Raw genomic sequence first — 25454 nt, 5'->3', positions numbered from 1 at the left:
AACGAAGCAAACGGGAAAAACACAATGTTTCACATAATTGACGATTGGACTTGTGAGTGTGTGAGTGTCTTTCCCCTGTTCTATCGATGTTACGTTCGTCTGTCAGTCGCAATTCGTCTATTTCTGATTCACAGTCGACTCAAAACTGTCCAACTGTTGTCGTTATCAACTCCCATCCGCCGTCAAGGGCATCTAGTTATCAACTGACTGTCCCTTCTACGTTTGTATCTCAAGTCAACCACCCCACCCTGGCTACCGGGAGCTGCCCTTCCCTGTCTTATCTGTAGATTTCTATTGTTATTGTTTGCTACTTCCTGTCTATTTCTTTGTTTATTCTAAGCCATTTCCTATTCCTTTGTCTATTCCCCCTCTCCGCACTTAGTGGCTCAAATACACCTCAGGGCCACTTTATAGTATCACACCGTTAAGTTAATGTTTGATTTTTTTTTTTAGGTGTGTATGAAGCAAATCAAAACATGTTTTAATGGGGACATTTAGTGTATAATGATGTTATATCTAAGCTGTGTATAATTTTGTTATGTATATTAATGTTTTTTATCTTGTGGAGTAAATCTCTGGAGGTTTTTATGTGGAAGATGCTAATGGTGCCCATTAGTGGAGTCAGGATGTTAGGTATGGCCCGTGCTATTTTGTGCATTGCACAACCATGCCAGATATTATGGGACGCATAAAGATATCCGGTTGTCAGTTTTAGGGAGGTCATATATAATAATATTGCAGACTCCCCATTCACATTGAACATCCACAGAATGCTCAGCAGCAATATGGAATTTCTACAGGTCCTGCTAATCTAATTGATTTTATCATTCGGAAACACGATCAGTAGGGTGTCCAAGAAGTCACTGAAGGGTTGAAAAGCTTTGTCATTTTACCATTTATGATTTTTTTTTTCCTCTATTTCAGACATTTTACAAATAATATTTTGATAATTAATTATGGATAAGTATAGCATCGAACATATTCGCAAGTTGAGAAATTCAATTCGTCATGGAGTAGCGGTAAGATGTTAGGTTTTCTTTCACTTTCTTTTCCGCCTTCATGTCACGGGTTCAAGCCTGCCTGCCACCACTCTTTTTTATTTTTTTTTTTTGCTCAATACACACCTCCAAACACCCGAGCAACCAGGCTAGTTCATAATAATCCCATGATTCTCCGGATACACATCATAATTAAACAACAAAAACATAATAAAAAAATAACTTTATTATTTTCAAAGTGGAAACGATATATACATACATCTGTCTACCATTTCTTATAGGAAACAGATATTAAAAATAACAAAAAAAAGAAACGGAAATAACAATGATTTCATTGTAACTCTTCATTTAAAAAAAAAAAGAAAACAAAAAAGGTGCCTTTTATCACAAACTGCTTTAATCATTTTTTCTGTGAAGCCTTGCTTTAAAAACTTGTTGGATGTCCACATCACTGGCCTGCCAGATTTTCTGAAAATAAAATTTGTTTAAAATTTGTTAAAAAATAAAATTTTACAGTGCTTGTCCAGAATTACCCCTATATGAAAAAATATCTATGACGTATGTACCCATAATGGAAAGAAAATATTATATACCAAAAACCATGTGAATTAATTTGTGGCACTATTTGTTAGTTATCACTCCCAGCGTAGTAACGCAAATATTTTTGCTGAGTGATGCGGCCTGTCCACATAAGGATTTCCAAAAATATCATTTTTACAGTACTCTTTCTCGACTTACTAGCATACAATAAACACACATACTTTGATGTCCAAGTTGCGCAGGAGGAAGAGGAGGAGGGGGGGGGCATCTCCTTCCTCCGGCACAAAGAATTAGCTAAGGGTAGCCTAGGCTACGCATAAAAGAAATCATTTGTAATTTCATAACTTTTTTTTTTCATGTATAATATTGTAAAATAAAGTAGTTAAATTCTTTTTCTTACAAATCTGTGTTGCGTGTCATTTGTCACCACCTAAGTGGCATCACAGCCAGAAATCAACCCCCCAACAGACATCACAGCCGGAACAACCCCAGGAAACAATGATCTGAACTGGACAACAACCAAGAAGAAGTCCACATCATTGAAGTATGTCCTAACATTTTTTTGAATACTGTTTGTTCAAACAGGTGAGGCTGATGCCACACAATGAATTAAGTAGCTCTCCCCGGCAAACGACCGTGTTATAATTAGTGCCTAACGTTTGAGTATTGTCTGTTCACACCAGTAGAGCTAGAAACATCCCCACCACAATCAGGTGTCACCCCACTGGCAAACCGATAGGTTATAAATAAAAGTTTATTTTTAAATAAGAAAATCAAATTTTACAGCTAACTGAGGACAGACCGCCTCGCACCGCCATCTTTTAAATAGTCTCAAGAAACAAGGGAGATAATTCAGCATAATTGCGAGATTTATGTGATAATACCTATGAATTCTCATTAACCGCTTAAAAGTTATTTTATTTAAAAAAGTAAAACTGCTTGATCAATTTACGTCATTTTTTTTTTAATACATTATTTTTTTCCATTTTTTTTTTTTCAATATATTTTCATTCCATCACTGGTACATACATCATGGTCCTCACAAAAATAGATTCAATTAGCCAAAATCACTATCAATAAATTCCCCCACTCTCTATCGGTGCCTAATCCTTAACATGGATTCCATGAACAAAGCTTCTTCTCGAGAACTGCTTGCCTGTGGAACTCAGTTCCACTGACCTGCTTTCCAGCTGACTACAATATCATTGTCTTCAAGTCTAATGTAAATGAGTTCTTATTTAACCATCCTTGTAAATAATCTGATCATACTAAACTATCACTACAAACGATTATTACACAACTGTCCCAATGACTACAATATACACATTAACCCTTATGCTCGAGTGGCTTCCGGGCCTTAATATGTGGTAACCTCTTCATGAAAAAAAATAAGTAAATAAAAATAAAAAAATTCTTTATTTTGTTTATTTTTGTTTTTTTAATATGGGGGAATTCACTTAAAAATTATTTTATTCATAAAATATCTTGAATTGGAAGCCATGCTTAATTTCAGAGGAGCTTCCGATGCGTAGTTATTCTATACAAGTCCTGAAGATGAAGAATTTTCAGTGGGTAGCTGTTTATAATTTTGCAGCAAAAGATCCTTCTCATGATGACCCGGAAAAATTGTGTGCTGGAATGCTAAAAAGATTCAATTTTTGTGGAGCAATTCTGGTTTCTGATTGGCTGATAGTAGAACATGAATTAATTTGATTCGTCAGTTCCTATCAGCAGTTCATAAATAGAATCTTTCAACTTTGAGAGAGCATGCCCTCATTATACATAAGTATTGCAACAAAAAATAAATTGCTTGATCAATTTACATGATTTCTACTGCTGGTAGTAAAGATAACATCTATACTCCTATAAATTTTAGGTCAAAATCGATGAAATCACCCATTTTTCAACCAAATTGATTGATTGCCTGCTCTAGTTGGGGACTAATCGCAGTGCACCGAGAGGAAGCGTCACATGCCTCCTCACAGTGACTCCCCAGTACAAATACATTGTAGTCTACATTGCACTGTAGAGAATCTACTGTTGATTTTATAAAATCATTTTTATATATAATAGCTTGAATTAAAGTTTAAAATGAAAAAGTCAAATATCATTCTTCAATTGTGCTCTAAACTGAAACATTCATTTCTAATGCGCCCCTGTCATATCAAAGAACCTAGCTTTGATTTTATATGCTGGGCTTTTCTGCTTGTGCGGTAATAAAACTTCTCAAACGCACTTGTGATGTTAGGCTGTATAAGGTGTTAACTTTGGTCAAAATCACCTGTTCCTTCTTTCATCAGATTTTTTTCAATTATTGATAATTATCGAACACATTCAGATACAAAAGCTATCTAAGAACACTGCCAGATACAAAGTACATTTGTGTGAAATTTCATAAAAATCAGCCCAACCGTTTTGGAGTCCGTAGGGAATGAACTCACACATAAAAGTTCATTTTATATAATAGAAAGATAGATCACAGCTTAACTTTTCTAGAAATATCCTGCATAGTTTACGTATTAAATCACAGCCTATTTAACTTCTGCTTCATAATTTTATTCTAATACAGTAGAACCCCAGGATACGGCATTAATCCATTCCAGGGTTGGGATCACCAGTAGCTCTGGGATACAGTTTTTTTCAGATTACGATGTGGAATACAATGTTTTCCCGTCCCCTGGTTATGGTAATTTCCTCACCTTATGGTGCTGTTTAAAATGTTATTTGATTATATACATGTATTATATACTGTACTGCATTTTGTTAATAATTTTTAATATATACTGTAAAAAATTTGCTTAGGCCCTAAATTTTTTTACAGTATATATTAAAAATTATTAACAAAATGCAATACATGTATATAATCAAATAACATTTTAAATAGCACCATAAGGCGAGGAAATTACCTTAACCAGGGGACAGAAAAACATTGTATTCCACATCGTAACCTGAAAAAACTGTATCCCAGAGCCAACATATCCTGGGGTTCTTGAGATTATATGTATACTTGTGTAATATTCCTATATTGCTAAGGATCCTTTGACATAAGGGGTATTGAAATTTGAGAAATCTTTTTAATCCGTTTTCAGTCAGAAATTAGGTTGTCAAGGGGTCAAAGTTCAATGATTTGACCTTTGAAAACTCCAAATTCCTCAGCCAATTTTGGGTCTAAACACTTGATATTTTATATGTCGGTTCCTTGAACATGGATTAAACTTTTTAACTTGATTTGAGCCCAAAACAATAAATGTTAAGGGGTCAAAATTGGGATCAAAGTTTTACAAATTTGACCTTTCAGCCAATTTTTGGTTTAAAGATTTGAAATTTTACATAAAGTGTATTCAGACATAGGGCAAGCTTTTTAATCGGTTTTTGAACGAAAATTTGGCTGCCAAGAGATCAAAGTTGAAAGAGTTGACCTTTGCAGGCTCTACCAAACTCCCCCACCAATTTTGGGTCTGAACACTTGAAATTTTAGATGTAGGTTACCTGGACAAGAGTCAAACATATTATATATATATATATATATATATATATATATATATATATATATATATATATATATTCATATGCATATAAAATTATAAGCAGCACATTGGGCCCAAGCAAAGTTGGGCTGAACTGCTAGTATATATCTATTGCTAAGGATCCTCTAATTCTTCACTGCATTGCACCAGCCCGATTGGATTGGCTATTCTTGTATGTTCTGATCCTGGTGTATATTTATATTGGGAGTTTATTCTAATCGTCAAGAATGAAGAAAAGGAGAAAGAGCAGAGGAGAAGAGATATGCACGCTACAAGAAAGATTAAGTTGAAGAAAACGTATTCGGTAAGCAGCATTATTTGATTTGTAACCACAAGGCCATTATTATTTTCATATTATATATATATATATACATTATGTCAGAGTTTTTGAGAATAGCTCGCGTTACTTTAAAACTAACAGACTTTATACCACCAGTTTCTAGTTTAGTAATAAGGATGATAAAACAAGGTGGGGATAAAAATAAAATATTAAAACAGTTAAATAAAGCATTTGTTCGTTATCCTGATGCTTTTGAATCGTTTAAGATAAACCAGACTATATTAATAAAGGAAATCCAAAACTATATTAGCAATGTATAAAATGTATTTATAAGTACATATAATAAATTTATAATAAAAAAAAATAAAAAAAATGTATATATGTAAAAATATTTTTAACCTTTATATATCTTATTTTAAATAAGAATGTAAATATACTAAATACTAATCATAGTGGGGGTGATAAGTAGTTAAATGGATTAATCCTAATCTTATAAATACAAGACTGATAAATTAAAAAATTTAAAAATGTATCCATTTTAAATGTGGAAATTGATGAATCGCACAGGTAAGAAATTCATTTTTATAGTATGAAAAGGTTAGTAATTGCAATTAAGAATAGGAAATAGGATCAAATGTTTTTAACATGTCTTCTTCCTAAGATTAAGGGTGGTGGTGTTTGATCAACACTGCTGGGGAGCCATGATGTAATATACTGTTTTGTTTTTAAATCCCTGAAACAGTGTTTCATGGTAAACAACTGATGATCCCTTGAAAAATAAATTATTGGTATTATAGTAAATTCGAGAGCGAGTTGATGCAGTGATTGCAGGTGATTAAATGACTTACTGACTAGATGGTTTTCTAACGAATGATAAAAAATATTTTTTTGTATAATTTTAAAGGTTAAAAACTTCCAAGACTATATATATATATATATATATATAGTCTTGGAAGTTTTTAACCTTTAAAACTATACAAAAAAAAAATATTTTTTATCATTCGTTAGAAAACTATTTAGTCAGTAAGTCATTCAATCACCTGCAATCACTGCATCAACTTGCTCTCTCAAATTCACTATAATACCAGTAATAATTTATTTTTTAAGGGATCATCAGTTGTTTACCATGAAACACCATTTCGGGGATTTAATATATATAGATAGAGAAATAAAAAGGAATAAATCGAGTTATGCATTCATCAACGTTTCGTCTTTATTTCAAGACTTCCTCTGGATGAATGAAATTAAAATAAAAATCCCATTACAAATATTTAAAAATCTTCTCTTTTTTTTACACAGTGGTCACCACTTATCAAGGCCCGGAAGCCACTCAGGGATAAGGGTTATTGCAAGTACATTACGTTAGTGTGGAGATTTGATGAAGTGTTTACTTAAGGGGGCGGTTCATTAGGAATTTGTTAACGTTGAACTTGAAAACATCCAAGTTGTAGTCAGGCGGGAAGCAGGCAGACGGAACAGAGTTCCACAGGCGTGCAGTTCTAAGAAAGAAGCTTTGTTCATGGAATCCACGTTCTCGTGAAAAGTGTGAGGCTGTTCTATTTCAGCAACGGAAAAAGACGTTGGAAATTCAAAAAGCGGGGAGGGAGGGGGGGTTACGTTGTTAAAGAGAGGGAGATTATTAATAATGCCATTTTGCCGTTAAATATTTTTAAAAGATATGAACGCAGTTAATATTCGTTCTGGAAAATAATATGTCCGTTAAAATTCAAATATAGGTGTGTAACAGAAATGAAATGAGTGTGTTTTTGTTATGTAATTTATTGATTGAGATTATATGTATTGATTATTATAGGGGAGGTTTCTATGGGTTCATTTCAGTTACATCTCAAACAAGGAGTTCGTAAAGAAGGTGAGAACATAATTTCCCTCTCCCCAATTGACCATTTAAATATGTTATAGTGTATATTTTCTTGTCGCATGGCTGTATTAGATTCCAGAACAAGAATTCATCTCGTCTGGTCAAGTGTCCAGCTTCGTGCTGTTAAATGAGGTAACATGACTTGAAGAAGGTACACTATTCTTTGTAAAAGCCAGTGTAGGTTAGCCGTACCGAGATCTTATTTGGGCTGCGAATACTATGTGATTTTGAATATTTGATCCAGGGTTTACTTGTAGGGAAAAGTATCGTCATGCCAGGTTGTTCTGGCAAACCCCTGTACAGAGAGATCTTCGACACTCGAGGATAGTGTCTAGTAGGCATTCAAGTTCTCTCCTTTTTTTCAATAATTATGGCTTTCTATATGTTTCATGGCATATCAAACTTGGGAGGAGGAGATATTGTTTAAACATGAAACAATTCAAAAACAGTGATTTTTTTTTCCATGCTAAAAAAGTTAGTAAAATTAAATAATTACTTACTCTACCACTAACCCTAAGTCCGAGTGGTAAACCTCTCCAAGAAAAAAAAATAAAAAAATAAAAAAATAAATAACTTTACTACAAGTCTGAGTGACAACCTCCTAAATCTTCCCTTAACTATTACTAACACTAAGTCAGGGTGGCAATCCCACCACCTGAACAAAAAACCTGGTAAATAATTAAAAAAAAAAAAAAATTAAAAAATAAACCTCTTTCCCAAAAAATGTACAGAATTTACCCCTCACAGAAAAAAAATAAAGAAAAATGGTTAACTGCTTAAAACGCATGTCGTTAAAAAAGAAAAGTAAAAAAAAAAAAAAAAAAAAAAAATCAAAGGAATTGTTTAGAAAACCGAAAAAAAGGGAATGTATTTTATATCGCGTGAAATTAAGTAAAATACTTACGGGACTTGTTTGCTGTAACGCGTGCAGACTAACACCGGACACAATCTTCTTGACAAAACTTGCCAGGCTTAAAATATCATACATTGTGAGAGGCTGAAAAAAAAAAAAAAAAAAAAAAAAAAAAAAAGGATGAATTGAAATCCTTATGATTTTAGTATCACTGACGTATTCAACAACACATTTCAGGGTTTTTTTTTTTATTTTGTTTTTTACTAATGAGTCACCACATATGAAGATCAAAAGCCACTTGAGGATTAGCATTGTCAATTGAAATGAAGAGGAATATCAGAGAAAGTAGAAAGTGAACCTCTCGCTTCACTTATTTTTCCTTTAGTCTCACGGTCCAGAAATGATGTTTCTGACAAAGGAGGAAGAATTGCTGTTTTCTATGTCCGAATCTATTCCATCCGACAATTATTGTTGGTTAGCTTTTGGCCTTGGAGTAATAATTTTTTTAGCACCTTACATCAAGTGGATAGCGGGACAGCACAACTGTCACAGGAAAAGTAAGGCACCTCCTTCCCTCCGCTAGTCTGTGGGAGACCCTTGGGCAAGGTCAAGAACTCACTTAAATCCCCTCTCCCCCACCCACCCCCCCGATCAGGGTAACATGAGATCACGGAAAGCAGGTGACTGATGTAGTAATAATTCTGTTCATGGTTTCGTATTTCGTTGTGCTGAGCAGAAGATACTTCTGGGTACAATGGTCAGGACAATCGCCAAGTATGGGCACTGCTCGGACAGAAAGAAACTGCAACTTAATGTTTGTACAATTGCAAAAAAAGCTGTGGCAATACATCAGAAGCTTTTATTCAAGAAACAGCATGAATAGATATATTTTATTATTGGAATCCTTTAAGAGGAGTACTTTGTCTATTTATTTGCGGACTGTTCTGTGGCAAGACAACAACAACAACTATGGAAGGCAGTAATTACATTCTCATTTAATAATATTAAAAAAATTTTTTTTTGACTCTTGTTTAGACCGTGGATCTTCACTCTTACCAAGTTTTTATATATTCTTTGATTTATTTATTTTGGGGACGTGTGGCGCAGTGGACAGAGGCGTTGAATCTCTACAGTTCCAGGTGAGCATTGTCTAAAGATAGCAGTTTCAATCCTACTCAAAGCAGGCTAGGGGATTAGTTGGCCAAAAACGTAGTGAGACAGCAACAACAACTATGGAAGGCAGTAATTACTGAGGTTACATTTAAGAGACACAGCATTCCTATCCCGTCACGGTTAAGCACCTGAAGAAGGCCAGAGGATGAGTTGGCTGAAACATGGTGAAACAATATGAAGATGAGGATAACAGTCTGCAAATAAATTTACCTGCTTGTGTTCTTAGGAGTTATCCAAGAAGAATGTCTGAACAGATATGTCACAGTTTATGAATTTCCAAATTAAATGAAAATCACGGGTACATCTACAGTTTGATTATACAAGGGGGTTCCAAAAGAAGCTTACAGATTTGAAATTTGAATCCAACCGAAAGCATCACTCTACAATAAATATATGTAACCCGTGATGACTTTGGTAAGGTTACTCTAGATGCTCTGAAATTTTTGGTACTTGTGCTTTTTTTGGTACCGTGCTGAAATAACGTAGTTATTTTGAAAGCCATTCTTAACATGGGGAAGGGAAAGTATTTCGTAACTATTCTGTGCTTCCACCTAACAATTTAATAAATGATAAAAAGTGAAACTTGAATTTAACCTGGAAAAAAAATATATATATGTATTTAAAAATGGCGCAGTACAAAAAATGTACAAGCACCAAATTTTTTTTTCTTGATGATTTGTTGCTTGTGTTGTAGCTAGCATCTTATATTTGATCAATTCAGCTTCTTTTGGGACATCCTATATTTTAACCATATGATGAAGGCCAGAGGAATATTGGCCGAAACATTGTGAGACAACGTCTATTAAGATGAGGATAATAGTCCGCAAATAAATAAAAAAATTGTGAATAGTGTTCAGAATCAGAACACTTTGTTCGATAGGGATGAGCAACAATGAATTCATGAATGGCTCGCGGGAGAGAGAGATGGATGGAGAACCATAGCTGTCAATGCCTATACCAGGCAGAACACCATTTGAATGACTGAACATTAAATGGCTTCAAGCCTTGCCTGGAGTGATTTCTACAGAAAACAAGCCGAGCATGCAAGACCCTCTTTCACGAGTGAAAGATTTTGGGACAATTTTACTCCTATAATGCCCTCTAAGGGGTGCAACCAAAGTTATCCTGGAAAATTTTTTTTGGCAAAAATTTACTTTAACCATTACTAATGTTTGCGCAAAATTTCAAAATATCCAAGTGTGGTTATTGAGTAAAGCGCAAACAAACAAACGGACAAACTGGAGTTAATTACTAGGTCCAATATGTCCTCTGTCGGGGACCAAAAAGGAATGTAAATGATGAATAAAGATCATGGTAAGGCTTAATAAGATATGAGAGCCATTCCAAAAGTAAGGCCTCCTATTTTGTTTTTAACTCAAAAACTAAAACGTTGAAGAGCTACGAAGACAGAAGTGGTACCATTAAAACTGTTAGATCATAGCCTTGTAGAAGCATTGTTTGCTATCTGTTTATCTACCTACTGATGAGTGGACGACAACGATTTGAATGATGACATGTTTGAACATGTATCAAACTTTGTGACCGGGTCAGTTTGCACGGGGAAGTATCCGAACAGGGATAGACGTGACTTGTCAAGTGTCACATGTTCCAGTTGGATTTGAGACTCTGAACAAGCAAGATGGACTAAAACTGGTCTCCCCATGAGGGAGGGGATGGTCTACGAATGGAGACAGAACAACCTCCCCCCCCCCCAAGCCAAAGATCATTGGTCACTCCATTTCTGCTGACAGGATGGCTGGGAGTAAATAAAGATCATATATATAAAAACCCATTCATCTTAGGTCCCTATCTTGAAGCGTTTCCTTTAAAAAGGAAACAGCTTTCCCAAAGATGGTTGACAAATCTCCCAGAAGTGACCAGCAGCAGCAGAAACAGGTATGTTGTGATGTGTAGATGTATAAATGTTGACATGCAAGCACGCACCAACAAAAGCTAGACAAGTCACGGGTCGTTAAGATAGACATTTAGTGAGGACAACAGTTCGTTATCTACCACAAACACCACATATATACATATTTATATATACTCCAATTAATTAATCAGGGAAATATAAGTATGATTGAGATACACACAATATACAATATACGTACGTTAATTTGGTCACATATATACAACAAAACGAGTGACCTTTTGTTAATAGATATAGGTTTTATGACTGCCTGGGTGTAATTTAGAGGTATCTGTTATTTTTTATTACATTTTCACCCCAAACAAGGCAGGTTGTCACTTTGATGTAGGGAGCTACTATCAAGGACATAAGCTACAGGGGTACTATGTAGGGAGTTGGGCAGCAAGATGTTGGTTCACGTTACACTTGAACTTCTGCATGTCAGTACAGTTGGGGAAGCAGGAACCTGGAAGGGGATTCCAAAGTCTAGCAGTTCTAGGGAAGAAACTACTGGAGTAGAAGGCTCTCTTACATCTAGGGATCTCTACTGTGAAGGGGTGAGATTTAGTTGCTTGTCGGGTTTGTTGAGGGTATTTACGTCGAGGGGGTACAAGTGCTTGCTTGTAGAACAGGCAGAGGGATGCAATGATTTTATATTTCAGTGGTTAAATTCTTTTACTCTTAGACAAAATTTCAATGTTTTTTCTTCATTTTTATGACTGAATTTGAACGAGCAACTTATGCAAAACTTGGTCAAAAAGATACTAAACAAGTCGACGCCATAAAAAAAAAAAATGGAAAAATGTTTTTATTTATTGTTCTTAAGCATTTAATTGGAATATAGAATAAATTTCTGGGAAGAAAAAAAAAAAAAAAGTTATTTCGATAATTTTTTAAAATTTTACGATACTTTGAAGTCACGAAAATCAGTGGAAATTTATGAGTTTTTTCCGGACATCATATTACATAAGCATAAAAACTGAAAAAAGTGTTAAAAAAAAAATTTAAAAAAAAAAAAAAATCATTTTAAGTTCTTTGCTTTGTCTATTTTTAGGCTTGAGGCTTGTCAGTGACAAAAATGAACTTAATTACTTAAAAAATAAAAAAAGAAATCAGTTTTTTTCCAGGAAATTTGGTCAAATTTTTAAAAATTCTGTTTAAAACCGAGCAATAATCGCAGATTTTTTTTACCAAAATTCCGTTGAATTTTTTGCACAATTCATAAAATATCTAGTTTCATGTATGTACTATCAATAAAAGTGCCCGTACGAAAAAAGTCTGGAAACTTATTGAAGGCACCTTATCTTCAAATATTTATTCATTGCATTTGGTTTGATTGTTTTGTTTTACAATATATTAACCCTTTTTTGGGTCATTTAATGCCCAATTTATTAATTTCGGTAAAAGTTTTTATGCTTTAAAGTTCTTTATATCTTCAAATATTTATTCAGTGTTTCGTTTGTTTGTTTGTTTTTGTGGAGAAAAATTGTTTTCGTTTGCGGCTACACAGAACATGATTGAGTTTTTCAAAGGAAAAGGTAAAAAAAAAAAAAAATAACACCATCAATGTTTGGTACATTTTAACGTCAGGAACCTGATTATCTTCTGGCAGCCTGGCCTGGTAACATCAGTATGAATGATGAGGGTAAAGGTGGTTCAAACACCTTGCTCAAGGGTGTCTACAGTCGTGAAAAAGTATGCAACTCACCTTAAGATGGCTGCAGTGAGGAACGTTCTCGCTGTGCGCTTTCATTCCTTCTGTTTTATCGTAGAGTTCTGTTATGTCTTGGTGAAGTTCAAGAAGAACGTCCAATACGGAATCGCCGCACACAAAGTTGCAGACACTTTTAAAGTCACAACCTTCCATTAGCACTCTGGAATGGAAAAAAAAAAAAAAAAAAAAAAAAAAAAACAGGAATGAATATTTCTAGGCGATAAGAAGGTTCGATTCTTGGCTAAAATCCCCCAAATTAAAAAAAAAAAGAAAAATCCTTATGACGTATAGTACCCATAACAAAACAAAAATATCATATTCCAAAAACCATGTAAATTGATTAAGTAGTTTTATTTTTAAAGAATAAAATAAAATCTTATGAGTACCCAAGGAGTAACAGTCCTCGCCCACCATTTTGATAAAAAAAAAAATAGAGATAACTCAATAATTCATACTTGTGAGATTTATGTTGTAATGCCTACAAATTCCCATTAATTGCTTTAAAATGATTTTATTTTTTGGAGTATGATATTTTCGTTTTGCCATGGGTACATACATCATGTGGATGTTTTTCTTTATTTTTGCTTTTCAATATAGGGGAAATTCTGGACAAGAACCAAAGAATTTGTTCACATTGGACTTGAAGACAATCATATTGTAGGAAAACTGAACAGAGTTCTACAGGCATGCAGCTCTAAGAAAGAAGGGTTTTTTTCATGGAATCTACATTTGGGTTTAGGTACCAGGGTCGTTTTTTTTAGGGTTTTTTTTTTAACTTTTTCTCCATGTTAAAAAACGACCCTGGTGTCTAACTCTGTCCCGTGGGAAGGCATTGTAAATAGGTACATTTGGGTTTAGGCACAGATAAAGAGGGGAATATTATTGACAGTGGTTTTAGCTAGACGAGTGTTTTTTGTGAAAATCAGGCCAGAAGGGGGACCATAGATTGGAGCTATGAATACTTGCCATGCAAATAAAAATAAAGCAGAGACAGGTTTGCAACATTTCTTCCGTGGGAAAGAAGTTGCAGGGAAGAGAAAAGAGCATACCCCCCCCCCACTAGGCTACGAAGTCTATTTTGAACTCTGTCAATGCAGGATAAGCTGTTTCTAGCAGTTCCTGCCCAGATATGGCAACAGTACTCCATTCTTGGACGTACTTGGCTCTTATAAAGGTAGAGAATTGTATCAGCAGTGAGATATCTACTTTGCAATGTTTTTGCATCCACCCTACTGGTCGTTAGTAGATTAAAATGCTCCAGGGAAAAAAATTTAGCTCCAATTAAGAAATGATATGAGAATTGGATGGATATTTTGAAAAAATAAAAAAGATAGACGACAAATCGATTTTTTAAATGTGGTTTAAAGCAAACCAATATTACATACTTAATTTTCATGCCGAAAATAGTAAGGTATCCAAAAATTATGAAAAATCATCCAGTAGAAATTTACTTCTAGTTAAAAGTGATTTTTATGGAAAATTGGGTAAAATTGCATTTTTCTTAGACGTTATAAGGTAGGCAGTAGGAGGCTATAGACAGGGGAGATAACTCTGAAAAGAATATTGAATTTCTTGTCATGGCGGCAATATTTGTGTGTAGCGATAGACATTAATTATTAAAACACAACAGCTGTTCTACTCAAATTTTCATAATTTTTGGATATATTACTATTTTCGACATGACAATTTAGTACATAATATTATTTCTGCTTAAAACAATGTCTCTAAAAAATCGATTTGTTGACAACAGCTTAACAAGTATCATTCATTCTAGCAAAAAAGACACTAAATTATTAAAGTGTCAGGATCAGTGGATTACCCTAAAAGCTGATTGTGTTGATAAATACAGTTGAAGTTTGCCTAGAAGTTGTTTTTATTAGTTAGGTCCAAGATTATTTGATTTGTGTTAAAAGTCTGTTAGTTCTTTACATACGAATATTAAATTCATGAAGTTTTCTTTATCTAATCTCGTGGTTAAATAATCAATTGTTAACTATTCTACACTTCAACTAAGAATTTCCAGGATTAAATTCGACACACTGCTGTCAAAACTCACAAACTTCAACATCCAAATTGAAATCAACTCTCAAAAAAAAATCACGTTTTTTTTTTTTTTTAATTCAAAACGGAAGTATCTTATTTGCAGATGAGGTGACAAGATCCAAAAAAGAGAGGCAGCCATTTTTTTTTCCTTTCCTTTTTACGCCAGGAAATACAGGGGAGATAATTTGATTATATTCATCAAGATTTATTCCCCTTTAGAACCTTTATACTGAAGATTATAGCAGTTTTTTTTTTTTTAAGTTTAAAATTATATACCCATTTTTTTTTTTTAATTATTTTTAATAACTGTCCCTAACAGCGTTGTCCGGATGTCAATTACTTATTTTTTTTTATTTATTATTATTTTGTTTTCTTTTAATATATTATGATAAAAAATAATATTATGATAAATAATATTTTCAAAGTTTAATTTTATTATTACGGTTATGTTTGGTCATTAAATTATTAATTGAACCAAATTGTTATAAGATTGTAGCTAATTGTTATAAACGGTCTCTTTTTTTATTTATTGTTTTTTTTTATAAGTTTTATTATCTATTTATATAAGTTTTATTTCTATTTCTTGTTTTTATTTATTAAACAAATTAAAATCAACACTAAAAAAAAAAAAAAAAGAGGTTTTTTGGGTTTTTTTTTTTTTTAACCGAAAGTATCTCATTTGGATATAAGGTGACAAAATCGAAAAAGAGAAGCAGCAGCCTTTTTTTTTTTTATTTTTGTTTGCACCAGGCACTAAAGGGGAGATAACTCGATTATACTAATCGCGAATTATTCTCCCTTAGTAACTCTAGAAACTTTATACCGTTCTGTTTTTATTTATGAAAAAAATCTTCCAAAACTTTTTTTTTATGTAAAGACCTGGTGTAAAGGATAAATTAAGATAAAATCCATTTGTAAGCGACACTCTTCTGGAGGTTCATGGCTGACAGAATAAGAACATGTTACAACACAGATTAAAAAAAGGGCATTTATTAAGATATAGAGTCGACAGATCGATTTTTTTAAACATGTTTTAAGCAAAAACAACAGTACTTGTCATGTTGAACAAAATAATATATCAAAAAATTACAAAAATTCATCAAGCAGAATAACTGGTTTTGTTTTTCAGTAAAAAAAAAAGAAAAAATTTAATAGTATTTTGAATTTAAATTCTATTTTAGTGATAAAAAAGTAATAATAAAAAAAATATAAACAGATTTTTTTTAAATAAAAAAAAAAAAAAAACAATTTTTATTTACATTGTAAACATATAGAAATAGAACTTTTTTATAATTTAAAAAAATTTAAACAATACGAACAGAATTGTTCTGGTACTTTTGCAGAATTCGTGGGGTTGTTTTGCAACTATTTTGTACTTTCACCTAACCATTTTTTTTATTTTTTTTTTTTTTTACAAAAACTATTGAAAAAGAGTAATTGAAAAATTGATATGCGTGTAGGATTAATTTCAATATAAATGGTCGATTAATTAATCACGTGGTCAATTATTTGACATATAATTAACTAGTGAGGGGTACCCAGCGTTGCCCGGGTGTTTGGAGGTGGGGGGGGGGGTAAAAAAAAAAGTATGAGGATCGAACCAGTACCGTTGAGGGAAAGTTGTAAATTAAAGTGTGAAAAAAAACTGTGCGACGTTAACCATTGCCCCACCGCGACATGCTGACGGAAACGCGTTTGAATTTATTTAATTACTTGGATTTAGTAGGTGCGCGTTTTAATGAGTTAATGAGGTCAAGTTTGACTGCGGGATTTCATTTACGGCTGAACGCTTTTTTTTCACCCCCCAAGATGTTATAGGAAAAAAACTAACCCACATGCGGCGAGCGACAAATGTTGAATATTTATCTTCCCGAAATCGAGCAAATTAAATAGACAGGCGAGCTTCGCTGTTAACTGTGAGATATTACGATTTATATGTGATATAAAAAGTTGTGAAGCGAGCGACCGCTTCACTGAACGAAGCCTTTTGTAGACACACAGAAAAAGCGAACACACACACATATATACATACATACATATATACATACATACACACATACATACATACACATACATACATTTTCGCTTTTATATTTATAGATCACGTGATTTCACCTAACAATTTACTAAAACAAAATATCACTTAAATTTGAATTTAAAAAATATTGCGGTACAATAAGTGCATTAATATAAAAAAAATATGTAACTTAGCGTAACCCCAACCCTAACCATAGACCTAGACCATAAGTTACGTGTGGTTCAGTCTCTGCATGTGTACCAAAAAGGTAATTATTACAAGAAATCCCATGCCTTTTAGTGGTACGTTTTCAATGAAAGAAAAAGATTAATACTTAAAAAATCTCATTATTAAAAGATTTTTTCTTCCATTTGTTTGTTGAAGAAATTTAAATTGTAGCTAAACATTTTGAACAATAAGTTCAGCTTATTTGTAAACTGAACGATATGGTCACTGTTTCCATGGATACAAAACGGTGAATCAAGATTTGTGCTCCTTTCGTTTTTGGTTTCGGGGTTTTTTTTTTTTGGGGTTTTTTTTACAAGGAGGTCACCACTTATCAAGGCCCGGAAGCCATTCAGGGATAAGGGTTATTGCAGGTACAGTACGTCAGGGTTCGAGGTTAATCGCCACCTAAACTCCAATCCTGTTTTTTTTTTTTTTTTTTTTTTTTTTTAAATGCATCGCTATGGTCTTAAAAAAAGTCCACCATTAGAGTATCAAAAAGGGGAGATAAGTATGTCCCCTTTATTTGCAATGTTCTAAGGAAAATGCAATTTCCCCAATTTTCCATAAAAATTAGTTATAACTATAAATAATTTTTTCTCTATGAATTTTCTTAATTTTTGGATACATTACTATTTATAACATGACAGTTAGTTGTTGGTCCCCCCGATAAAATGAAGGTGCACCTGTAAATTCACCCCTGTCCGTTCATCTGTCGGCACTTTACTCAATAACTACGCCTTAAAATTTTTTGAAATTTTGCACAAACATTAAATATGATACGAGTAAAACATTAACAGAACAGATTTTCCGGGAAAACTCCAGTTGCCCCCTCAGCTCAAAAATTCAGAAACACGAATTCTAAAAGTCAGTTGAAATGACTTTTTTATTCAACAGTTTAAATGCTTCCAACATTTATATCAAATTTTGAAGAAACATGAAGTAATTCATTTTTTTTATTTATTAAAAAAAAAAAAAAAAGATTAAAATGGCTGACTTTTGTTTTCATATTACCTATGAAAAATATTTTTATCCATTCAGGGAAAGTATTTGTTTTTCATTTTTTTTTTTTTTTTTTTTTTTTTTTTTTTAGATATTCAAATTTTCTTACCTGAAGACAACGATAGACTTGAAAGTCAAAGAACTGACAGGCAGAATAGATGTAATGCTTTCAAGACGTGCAGTCAAAGGTTGTTTTGAGAGAGAGAGAACGAGCCAAGGGGAGGTTATTAGGATCTGGCCTGCAGTGTGCAGCAAAGATGATGGCACAGTTCTCTTCAAAAATGAAGACGAAAAATGTTAAAAAACATTTTACAAATACATTGCAAACAATTAAAAAATATTTGAACAGAAACGAAAAATAAAAATAAAAAATGAAAATTACAAACAAGAAAAACTTTTATTTTAATAAAATTTAAGCGAAAAATTAAATAAAAAGTGAAAAGTAAAAAAAACTATAACTTTTTTTATTTTAAATGAAAAGAAATAGAAAAACATGAAAAAATGTAAGGAAAAGAATGAAGGAAAATAAAAAATGGAACAAATTTTAAAGAAAAAAATTTTTAAAAAAGAAAAAAATTTTTAAAAAAGAAGAAAATTTTATAAAAAAAAAGAAAATTTTATAAAAAAAAAGAAAATTTTTAAAAAAAAAGAAAATTTTTAAAAAAAAAGAAAATTTTTAAAAAAAAAGAAAATTTTTAAAAAAAAAGAAAATTTTTAAAAAAAAAGAAAATTTTTAAAAAAAAAGAAAATTTTTAAAAAAAAAGAAAATTTTTAAAAAAAAAGAAAATTTTTAAAAAAAAAGAAAATTTTTAAAAAAAAAGAAAATTTTTAAAAAAAAAGAAAATTTTTAAAAAAAAAGAAAATTTTTAAAAAAAAAGAAAATTTAAAAAAAAAAAGAAAATTTAAAAAAAAAAAGAAAATTTAAAAAAAAAAAGAAAATTTAAAAAAAAAAAGAAAATTTTTAAAAAAAAAGAAAATTTTTAAAAAAAAAGAAAATTTAAAAAAAAAAGAAAATTTTAAAAAAAAAAGAAAATTTTTAAAAAAAAAGAATTTTTAAAAAAAAAGAAAATTTTTAAAAAAAAAGAAAATTTAAAAAGAAAATTTTTAAAAAAAAAGAAAATTTAAAAAAAAAAAAATTTTTTAAAAAGAAGAAAATTTTTAAAAAAAGAAAATTTTTAAAAAAAGAAAATTTTTAAAAAAGAAAATTTTTAAAAAAGAAAAAAATTTTTAAAAAAGAAAAAAATTTTTAAAAAAGAAAAAAATTTTTAAAAAAGAAAAAAATTTTTAAAAAAAGGAAAAATTTTAAAAAGGGGAAAAATTTTTAAAAGGGGAAAAACTAGGAAAAAAGGAGGAAAATGTTTTTATGATACTAGCATTGAAACCAAAACATACACCATTCCAGTCTTAGTCTGCAAGTAAGAAAGGTTTCTAGAAATGATGTCATGACATTAAAATTTGGTGACAAATTCAGACTTTTAGTAGAAAAGATTAATCAAATATTTATATAAAAAAAAACAATAATTCAAAATTATCAATGACTTTAGAAATATGAACACAGTAACACACAAAAATTATCTTTGTATAGAGATTATTGAACAGTTTAAAATTTTAAGTTGCAGTATCATTAAATAAAAGATTTTTCTTTAACAAATTGTAAAAAAACGTAACTTACATAATTTAAAATGTACTGAGCGATTTTGCTGAGAAGACAGGCAAAACAGGCGGAGGAAATCTGTTGGCAGAAAACAACGAGTTTGTATTGTATTACAACTAGCATGGATACCTAGCATTGCCCGGTCGGACATGAAGTTCGGTTTAGACAGAGCTGCTATACTAAGGATACTGAGCAACCCTAAGAAAAGAACGCAAGAAGTACGTAACAGTAAATTTTAAAAAGTTACAATACGTTTTCTTTAGATTTTTTTTTTTTTTTTTTTTTTTTTTTTTTTTTTACAGATTCTTCCTAGGAAACTTTTTTTTTTTTTTTATTGTGTAATGAGATTGGTCATGGAGGTTGGGGGTAAATGTCTTGGAATTTAGTGAAACCAAAGTGATTTCTACGTTAGTTCAGTTATGCACAAAAAAAAAAAAAAAAAAAAAAAAAAAAAAAAAAAAAAAAAAAAAAAAAAGAAAGAAACAATTGAATGGATACAAAAACAAGACACTTGAATAAAAATGACATAAATGACTGAGTTCGGTTAACAAATGTTTTTTGAGAATGGCAAAATCGTATATTAGTTTTCATATTATGGTAAAGTTATGATAGATTTTCTTATAGTTTTTGTTTTTTTTTTTGTTTTTTTTTTCAGATTCTTCATAGCAAAAATATTTAAACGTTTTGAAATTTAGTGAAACCAAAGTGACTTCTAGATTAGTTTACGTCTGCACAAAAAAAAAAAAAAAAAAAAAAAAAAAAAATTGAATGGATACATAAACAAAACAACCGAATAATTAGAAAACAGAAAAAAGTCAAATGAAATTGTGATACTAGTTCTCACTAGTAGGGGTCTCGGAGCCCCATCCCCCGCCCACTAAATGGAAGAGTATGGGAAAACATTATAACATACAAATGAAGTAAATGATGAAAATTCTTTTTGTGTATTCAGAGTCTCCAAATTGTAAATCAGCCTATAAATGAAATAAACTTCCAAAAATGCAAGAATTCTTCAATAGAAAAGCAAGTATTTCCCTTTTAATCTTGTGTAACGTGCTTTGCCCCCCCCCCCCCCGCAAAAAAAATAAATAAATGAAATAATGTTGCTAACCATGTTACAATAAGAAACAGCATGAACACTCAGTCGGATGCAGAGACAAAAACAAATAAAACATGAAAATCTTTCCTCACCTCTTTTCCTAAATTCTGCAGTTCGGACTCTTGCAACACAATGTTTCTAGAAAAAAATAAAAAAGGAGAAAAAAAACTTGATTGTTTCAGTATTAAAAATAATGGAAATCATTCCAGACAAGGCATGAAGCCACTTAATGTAAGGAGCTAACAAAAGATGATTATCACAAAGGAGATCCTTGTTGACCCTAGTTTTGAAAAATCCAAGACTATAGGCAGGAGGAAAACAGTCAGCAGGAAGAGAGTTTCACATCCTTCTCCATATGCCCCCCTTTCTTCTCTGCTCAGCTCATTCCGCTTTCTGTACACACAATGTCAACTTGAGTTGGTATAAGGGAAATAACATTGAATATAATCAGAGTTATTTCCCTTTAATTAGTGCCTGGAAAACGGATCTCCTTCAAAATTTGAACGAATGTTGTTTTCTAAATTTTAGATCTTGATCATCCAGGGCAATGTCAATAAAGAAAATACCAACTTTGTACTCACCGTTCAATCATATCTCTAGCCAGTGAAGCAGCAACAAGATTCACAGGCATTTCAGAGATGAGGTGTCGATCTTTCCACCTGGTGAGAAAAAATATAAACTACATAGTATTTACATCTTTTTTAAATCATGGACGAGCCCCCATTTATGTTATGACTAGGAAAAAAATGTGTTGAGTAGTCCATTGAGCTTAAGTTAGATTGCTTGAATCAAAAAAAAAAAAAAATGAGTTTGCAAAGCTCGTCTAAGGATAAAATTAAAAAATTAATCTTTCTGTTCATTGTATTTTTTAGTTTAAATAATGATAGTGCTTGTAGAGATCTAATCCCCGAGAATAGCATGCTCTTGTTCTGTCAGCCATGACCAGGTAGACGTCTTAAATAATTCAGTTGTATTTTTAGTATTACCTGCACTGGATATTCTCCTCATATGCAAATTAATAGCATTAGTATATAACAAATCCATCTGCAAAATTCAGTTTTTATTTTCTTTTTTCCCCCCCAATCCCATCACCTGAATGCTGTGCTACTCTATAGATAATAATGAATTCTTGCACTTAAGATCAGGAGAATAAATTTATACTAAATACAGAGCTACAACACTGGCGATGAGGAAAACTCAAGGAAATAATCTTTAGAGTTATTTTTTGTTAAAGTTCTGAATTTTTTATTTTGATTGTTTATATTATTTGTATTGATCGGACTATTGTTCTTGTCTTGAGTGTTATTTGTGCAACATTTTAGTCAAATTGTCCTTCGAATGTCTTCAGACATGTTGTCTCCCCTTTGTCAACCAATTTTTTTCACAAATGCGAAACAATAGCCATAAAACAGAGACTAACTCACAGAATACAAAAATATCTACGGAACCAGTAACTTTTCTCTTTTCTTTTCCAACCAACATGCCTGAAAACAGTCGAAGGACAATTAAACCTTAAAAACGTTGCAGACAATTAAACAATTGCACAAATAAAACTGAACATGATGAAAACAATAGTCCAATCAGTACAAGCAATATAAACTCTAACCTTTGTAATCAACAAGACTCGCAACAAGAACTTAAACCTTTGTTGCCTACAATAACAGAATTTTTAAGAACATTTTTAATTAAGAACCTTATTTGTAAGGTTCTTAATATGTCACAACACAGGCAACAAAGATCTAAAAAAAATATCTATCCAATTATTATATTAACAACATTCATAGATTAGCACAACAATTCTATCAAAGCAACTTTACTATAAAACTCGTTAAATAATACTAAAAATATTGGCTGTTAAAACCTGGACTCCTTGCCATCTTTAATCCATCATTCTTATAACCGCTATTCTCTTCATATGCAAATTAATACCCTCTGTATATAACAAATCCATTTGCAAATTTTTTTTTGGGGGGGGGGTATTACAGAATATTTTATTCTATATTTTAATTTTAAAGTTGACTTTAAAACTGAGCAAAGAATCATTAGTATTTGTTTTGCTTTTTTTTTTTTCTTCATGTGTAATTTTTGTCAGCGAAGATTTGTGTACGAAGAGAGAGAGAGAGATTCGTCTATTTTTTTTTTTTTTACTGCGTGAAAACAGAAATGAAGGGAAGGAAAGGGAAAGACTATAAAAAAGCAAAGTAAAGGTGGACAACCGTTTAAAAGAGGACACATTTGTCAGCACGTGCGTGTACACGTGAAAACAAAAATGTAAAGAGATCGGGTAAAAGCTACACTATGTTACGTGCAAGAAAATGTCTAGAAGACCCACAATATATATTGAAAAATCAACTAAAAAAAGGAGTTAAAGAGAAAAATAAAAGAATTTATTAAAGAGATAAATAGTGATATCATATTTACAAAAGAAAAGGATGCAAGGGAGATAAATCCAGTTTTAGGTTAATCTAGCTTTTATGCAGTGTAAATAATAACCAAGTTTGATAAATAATATATCATTTTGATCAGAAAAATCAATATTTACCAAGAGTCCAGTTCTTTTGTTTGCAATTAGCTTGTTTCAGGAATTCCTTATGACTGGATTTTATCCCCAGAAAAATAGGCTAAAGTCACAAATAGTTGAAAGGTCACCACAAAATAGTGTTCCTTCTCAGAGCTGATTTAATAACTGAAGTTATGACACTATTAGCATCTATTTGTAATCGTGAGTGGAATTTTCTAGAATTTCTAAAATGGAACACTACAACTTGGAACTTTCTGGAGTCCTCGGAAAAAAAGAACACTTACATATTCTACTTTTAAAAGTCTCTAGAAACGCTTAAAAAGATTCTTTATTTTCTAATTGTAATGTACTGCATTTTAATGGGAAAAGTTGTAAAATATTTTATATTATTTGTATTTTTATATTACATTTTATATTATTATTTATGTAAGAAATTGTTATTTCTTCATATTTTGAAAGAAAAAAATGTCCTCATGACAGTGTGAAAAAAAAAATAAATGCACTGTGATGAAGAAGGAGGAGAGAAAAGGGTGAGGACTGCTGAAAAGGGGAAGTTGACAATGACAGGCAGAGAGACCAGGCAGCAAATGCCTCCTACACACAGACAAAGCTCCTTCCATATAATAGCAGATAGAGAAAGAGATTTTTTTTTTTTTTAATTAAGAAGCAAACTTTAATGCTAACCATTCTTTATGATTCCAAAGGGTTGAAATGAATTTCAACATTTTGTTAAGATGATTAGAAGAACCACCGTCAGACAAAACATCAGAATTGTATCCCCAGAATTCACCATGAACCTAAAAAGGCGAGAAAAAAAAGCAGAAGATATTAAGACACCCATATACATATAAAATGGAATCAAAGAATATAGATAGATTCTTCATATAAAGACTCATGAGGTGCCTTTGATAAGTTTCTAAACTTTTTTTGTATGGACACTTTTATTGATAGTACACACATGAAACTAATCTCCTTCAAAGTAATCTCCTCCAGCTGCAATGCACTTGTTGTACCATTCCAACATCTTCTGGAAGGTCACATGAAAAGTGTGAACGTGTCAATGACCCTCATCAATGGCTCTTTCATCTCAACAGCCTCTAAGGTTTTCTTTGAGTTTAGAGAATAACCAAAAGTCACAGGGAGCAAGGTCTGGACTATAGGGAGGTTGAGAAACTCTTAGCGTCCATCTTAGTCAAACAGTCTACGAAACGGATGGTAGATTAGTGCATTGGGGCAAACTTCACATAAATCTTCCGATCTTCAATAAATAATTGCGTGTGTACAGTTCCCACACTGACATCAAACCATGCACTTATTTTCCCTATAAATACACGATCATCCTTATCCATGAAAGTTTTTATTTGGCCAACTCTGATGTTCCGAATTCCTTAATCCTCCCACACCTCATCATTCCTCACAGACTCCCTGCCTTCCTTGAATCTCTTATGCAACTCAAAAACTGATGCTTGATTCTCGCAAAATGGTCCAAAAGCAGTTTGAAACATTCCATACATTTCTGTGGCATTTTTTCCAAGTTTAAAACAGAATTTTATTGCATATCGTCCTTTTAAAGTGAGCCAAGTTCAAGAGCTTTTCCTCCTTTAACTGAGAAGCTGTCTGAATGGACCCAAACTGAAAAGCTCCTGCATCTGAGACTTAAGAACCTGAAGAATTAACTTTCAATCTCATAAAGTGTATCTGAAATATCTTATGAATAATTATTCTTGTTTATAAGAAAATGACCTCAGAGTAATTAATTGATTATTTAAAGCGCCAACACCAAAACCAGCCTACAGGGTGGTCAAAAAGTCGGATAACATTTTAAAGAAAAACGATATTAGCAATACACGTATATTTAAGTACCATACATTGAAATATAAAATGAAACAAACATGAAATATGTTTATTTTGTTAATTGTCGTCCATTTCTCTCTATCAATCGCTGGAAGCGATTAACCACTGATTGTGTAACACGTGTAATCATGTCAGCTGATATCCGCGCAATCTCCTCTTCAATAAA

At 31.9% G+C, this 25454-nt stretch overlaps 1 protein-coding gene across 2 annotated transcripts in view; it reads right to left on the bottom strand.

Moving 5' to 3' along the window:
* Positions 1-1206: 1206 nt before the first annotated feature.
* Positions 1207-25454, bottom strand: part of LOC145246870 (Fanconi anemia group A protein-like) — a 160133-nt gene continuing 135885 nt past the window's right edge. For both annotated transcript variants that reach the window (XM_080108732.1, XM_080108733.1), the window contains 8 exons: positions 24119-24231; positions 21495-21572; positions 21006-21051; positions 19833-19892; positions 18270-18433; positions 12868-13033; positions 8129-8221; positions 1207-1466 (listed from right to left, as the gene is read on the bottom strand). In XM_080108732.1, the coding sequence (XP_079964858.1) occupies positions 1395-1466; positions 8129-8221; positions 12868-13033; positions 18270-18433; positions 19833-19892; positions 21006-21051; positions 21495-21572; positions 24119-24231 (792 nt within the window). In that variant the 3' untranslated portion in view covers positions 1207-1394. The remainder of the gene's footprint in view (positions 1467-8128; positions 8222-12867; positions 13034-18269; positions 18434-19832; positions 19893-21005; positions 21052-21494; positions 21573-24118; positions 24232-25454) is intronic.

This window comes from Euprymna scolopes, chromosome 24, assembly GCF_053919585.1.
Source record: "Euprymna scolopes isolate OS-2025 chromosome 24, ASM5391958v1, whole genome shotgun sequence".
NCBI lineage: Eukaryota > Metazoa > Mollusca > Cephalopoda > Sepiida > Sepiolidae > Euprymna > Euprymna scolopes.
This window is presented reverse-complemented; position numbering and strand designations above follow the sequence as displayed.